The sequence below is a fragment of the Diplotaxodon limnothrissa genome, linkage group LG23, assembly GCF_057381915.1.
Source record: "Diplotaxodon limnothrissa isolate DT_005_m linkage group LG23, D_limnothrissa_male_GT1.1, whole genome shotgun sequence".
NCBI lineage: Eukaryota > Metazoa > Chordata > Actinopteri > Cichliformes > Cichlidae > Diplotaxodon > Diplotaxodon limnothrissa.
In genome coordinates this window covers 10,975,459-10,980,389 of record NC_140617.1, presented here as the reverse complement: position 1 = coordinate 10,980,389, position 4,931 = coordinate 10,975,459, and the positions used below count along the sequence as shown (strand labels likewise).

General features: G+C 39.2%; 1 protein-coding gene across 2 annotated transcripts; it reads left to right on the top strand.

Annotated features, from left to right (window-relative positions):
• Positions 1–1,701: 1,701 nt before the first annotated feature.
• On the top strand, positions 1,702–2,853 carry LOC146607596 (mast cell protease 4-like). Of its 2 annotated transcripts, XM_085347402.1 has the most exons (5): positions 1,702–1,759; positions 1,836–1,983; positions 2,077–2,209; positions 2,326–2,580; positions 2,677–2,853. In XM_085347402.1, exons 1-5 carry the CDS (start codon positions 1,702–1,704, stop codon positions 2,851–2,853), a joined length of 771 nt encoding a protein of 256 aa, XP_085203528.1. The 2 variants fall into 2 exon arrangements, with proteins under 2 accessions (XP_085203528.1, XP_085203527.1); XM_085347401.1 differs by having other exon boundaries at positions 1,702–1,983.
• The last annotated feature ends 2,078 nt before the right edge of the window (positions 2,854–4,931 follow it).

The following is a 4,931-nucleotide window of genomic DNA, read 5'->3' as shown; positions in this document are numbered from 1 at the left end:
TTATTGACCAAATACTTATTTTCCACCCTGATTTACGAATAAATTCTTTACAAATCCTACCATGTGGATTCATGGATTTTTTTTCACATTCTGTCTCTCACAGTTGAAGTGTACCTCTGGTGCAAATTACTGACCTCTGTCATCATTTTAAGTGGGGGAACTTGCACAATCGGTGGCTGACTAAATACTTTTTTGCCCCACTGTAAGTATATAAAATTACACAGTATACGTATCCGAAACATAGACACACCTACTGGCAGCAGGTAACTGATTTAACAAAAGAAGATAAATAATGTCAGAAGAACACTTTAATCATAAGTGGGATAATAAGTGATCCCCTTTAATTGATTTTTAGTTTTAGTTTTTCCTCTGATTTATCACTCCGATAATTAAATTAAAAACAATCCTTATTTATTTATTAAAGTGATTTTGTTTATTTGTACTAATTCGATCATGTTTCACCCCTGGTAGTAGTTAAACAGATATGTTTAATATGTCTGTGTAGCTAGACACTGTGGTTTCAGCGACCCAGTTCATGGTGTCAAGCCAATGTGTCAATTTTCAGACATTTAGATGCAAACACAGGAAATGTGGAACAAAACTGAGAGAGGCGGTTGGAAACCACAGACAGACACTTAAAGTGTTTTATTACTTGTTTCTCTTTTTCCATATCAGTCTCATCACTCCTCTTACATCAATGAAAAAAGAAAAGTCAGCTTATTTACTGTAACTGGATCAGTATCCGAAATTTAACAAACTTATTCTGGAAAAAAAAAGTGTTTGTTTGTTTTTTCAATTAGTGTAGTTTCTCCTTATAGTCACTGTTAAATATCCCAATTCTTTGATCTTTGGGCTGAAGGAAGAACAACACTCGGTGTATAAATGCTCAATCAGCGATCTCTTTATTCCATACAATTCTCATTCTTCCATACAACACTTTGAGCATAATCGTCCGGACGGGAGTTGTGGACAGGAGGGTGTCCACCAGATCTCGAAGTGTCTGAACGTTTCTCACATTCTTATAGCTTCAGCCCCCTCCAAGGTCATAAAACCTAAACATCCACATTCTTTCTCTTTCAGTGAGCCTCAGTTATGACCTTGGCTTCCTGTGCAGTATGTTCTGTTCTTTCTAATCAGACAAATAAGGCCATGATTCTCTGAAAACAGTATTTCTTATAAATCAGCAGCATCATAAAACAGTGTAATGATTTCACAATCTTTAATCCAAGGCATAATGTGGCCTATAGCCGTATAATGACTCAACAATTCTTTGATTAGAAGTATAAGGTGGCATAAGATAGTATAATAATCTCACATCACAAACAAGGAAATGAAAACCCTAACGAATGTTTTTAAATTGACTTAAAGATGTTTAAGTCAATTTATTTCTATTTCAGAAAAAAAGAAGGCCCAAAAAGGTGCCCAATGAACCGAATCAGGAAGCTGAAAAGTCTTAAATCACAAAAGTTGATCTGAAATTGAGCCTCAAATGGTGATAACGAAAGAAAAATAATGTGAATATATGTTTTGGACACTAAAATAAATATATACACACACACGCAAAATTATAAATGTGTTTCATATTGATAATGAAAGATTATCTATGTATGTGTAGCTTACCTTACAGGATGTGGTTAGTCATTGAAGCAAGCTGCAGCATAAAAAGGGTCAACATGACACATGTGGTGTTTTGATGGCATCATGCACGCTCTGCAGAAACTTCTGTTCTTCCATGTCTTCACATGTCTCACACAAGCTGGTAAGAATTAATCATCGATTATCATTCTGTGACTATCTGACGGGAGCATCAACTTGTTTTATTTTCCTCTTTGGAGGACATGGAAGTGACATCATAAAGGGTAAAAAGGCTCCAGAGAACTCATTGCTGTACATGGCCTCAGTGCAGAGCAGCACCGGTCATGTATGTGGAGGATTTCTCATCACTGCAGACTTTGTGCTCACTGCTGCACACTGTGCCAAAGAGTAAGTCATTATTCTTTTTCAGTGGCAGAATGTGACTGACAGCATTTAAAACTGATTTAGAAAGTGTATTGATTACAACGATTACTGTTCCAGAAATCCCACGCACGTTGTTCTCGCCACTCACAATCTCGAGAAGTCCCATCAAGAAAAAATAACAATTAAAAAGAAATTCAAGCCCAACTTTTATCAAACGGCTTGGCACGGTGATGACATCATGCTCCTTAAAGTAAGTATGAACTAAACTAATACTGAAACATTAAAGGTTTAAGGTGATATCATTTTGTGATCTAATTATTTACACTGCATAACAGTGCGAGCATTTCTAATGCTAACTGTCTCCAGCTTTCCAGGAAAGTTCAACTAAACAAGAGAGTAAAAATAATTCCACTGCCATCTGCTAAAGTACAACTGAGAAAAAATGAAGTGTGTCAGGTGTCTGGATGGGGAAAAACTATAACTGCTGGTGAAACTGTTAATGAGCTGAGAGTGGTGGATGTGCCTGTCATCAACAAAAAGGTGTGTAAGGAACTGTGGCCTGGTCTTCCTGCTAATGTAATCTGCGCAGGTGGTTATGGCACAGACAAAGGGTTCTGTCAGGTATGTTTCCCGTCCAATCACTGACATTGTAATTTGGCCTGTTATCGAAAACTGAAACTTAAAAAGACAACTCAAAAGTCTTCCTCCTCCTCACAGGGTGATTCAGGCGGCCCGCTGATATGCAAAGGAATTGCTGTTGGTGTCGTTTCCTTCAACAAAAAAAGAAACTGTGACTATTCTGATGTACCCAACGTTTTTACAGACATCTCAAAATACCGCCTGTGGATCAACTCAATTCTAAAAAACCCAAATAGTGATAAACAAAACCCATAAAGTTTTGGTTTTGTATTATTAAAATGTAAACACGGTGCTGGCAATCGCTTCATTGGAGGAACCAAAAACAGAAATAAAAATATCTCGCAGTCCAAATTTCATCTGTAATATTGCCGTGAGAAGGTAAAAACAATAGCGACTAAAATTCTAAAGAGAATAATTCTGTCATATGATCACTGCTACAGTTTGCTGTTCCCACATGACTAAAGTAACACAATCGGTGTGAGTCGGTGAGAGTGGGAGTGACCGCAGTGGGTCTAAATAAAGTATCAAAGGTGTCTCCCTCCCCATGTGACCAATATCAACAGTACAACATAGTAGCTGACAGGCAAAATTTAAGTATAGCGACAATAAAGGAAACTTTATCTTTTGTCTCTTTGTCTGTTTATTTACTCATTTCATTAGTGTTATTTCCTTTATTGCAGTCTGTGTGATGTGTATAAGCTGACAGGCAGGAGGAAAAAGAAAGAAAAAGAAATGGGAAGGAACCATGCCACCCAGGGTGGCACGGTTCCCCCTCTTTCGGTGGTCCTCCTCAGGTCCTCGTACTCTGGGGCCTCTGGATATCTGGGGCCTGGATTTCCTCCATACCTGCTTCATGCCCTGGGGGATGGGGCTGTGGCTCCCCACACTCCCTAGCAGATCGTTACATGGAGAAACCTTTGGAATACAAGCATGCTGATCCACACAGGTGTGCACACGGGTGTTCACAGACACGGACTACACCTTTCTTGGCTGCTGCCTCAAAGCACATTGTGCGCTGTCTATCTTGCGTGCTGCACAATATCGTTTAATATTTAGTATCTACTGTTATCTACTGCTAGCTAGTTTATTGTGATGGTGCTGTATTTATTATGTTGCTCTTTTTTTGTTTGCTTTCTCTTCTGTTTTTTTTTCTCCATACAGGTGATCCAGGTGTTTTGTTTGTTTTTCTTTCTTTCTTCCCCCCCTTCTCACTGTCTCTTCTCCCCTCTGGTTTTCTTTCGCTCCCTCTCTTTCTTTCATTCTTTCTCCCTGTCCTATCCCCCAGTCATGTCTGTCCCATTTGTAAAATAAATACATAATTATAATAAAGGTCAATCAAATGGACCAATATGGCAAGGTAAAATAAATCAACTTGGCATCTTTCTTGGCTTTAAGACAACAATTCTGATGGCTAAAGATCCAAACGGGACACAAAAAAAAGAAATGGGAAGAAAAAAAGAGAAAACATAATAAAGGGATAGCGCACAGATAGAAAAGTGCAAAGGATCTGCACCTGTAAGAAAAAACACAAAAACAGACAGAACCTGGGACAGAAGAAATCACCTCATCATGAGCCGAGCACCCGGCACTGGAACTGTCTGCTATCAGATGGGTCTCAAAGACAGTATTTTAGCTTCAGTAGCATGAAATGTTGAAATGGCGCCTTCTAGTGGCAGAAAAGCAATCAGATGACCCTCGATGGGCAAGCACTTAGTGACAGTGAGAAGGAAAACTCCCTTTTAACAGGAAGAAACCTCCAACAGAACCAGGCTCAGAGAGGAGGGAGGCTGCCTGGTTGGGGGTGAAGGGAGGAAGACAGGACAGAGACACGCTGAAGAAGAGAGCGAGATCAATACTAAGTACTGATTAAATGCAGAGAGGTGTGTAAACACAAAGTGATAAGACACAAACCTAAAACTAACTGGGCGTGTCTCCTCAATGAGCAGCAGCTGTGCCTGTAAAGGAAAAACTGATGCAGACAAACTGTAATCTGCTGTCACTAAATGAGTCAGTGTAGCTGCACAGATATTACTCAAACATCAGCACTGCGTCAGCATTCAAGTTATAGCACTTCACTGCTACAAGGCCAACTAACGTTGTGGAGTACATGGTAATAAATTCCATTTTTTTATGAGAGAGCCACAGATATTTTTGATTACATATCTTTAGTTTCTACACTTCCCAGTTTTCCGATATTTTTCCACTGTGTCTGCTAAAAGAGTTCCAGCAGGCGGTGCATCATTACAGCTCAAAAACGCTGTTACATCCTGTTATTTGGGCTGTTAGTCCTTTTAGTGTTCATCTCTAACCACTTTGTAAACTCAGAGGGAAAG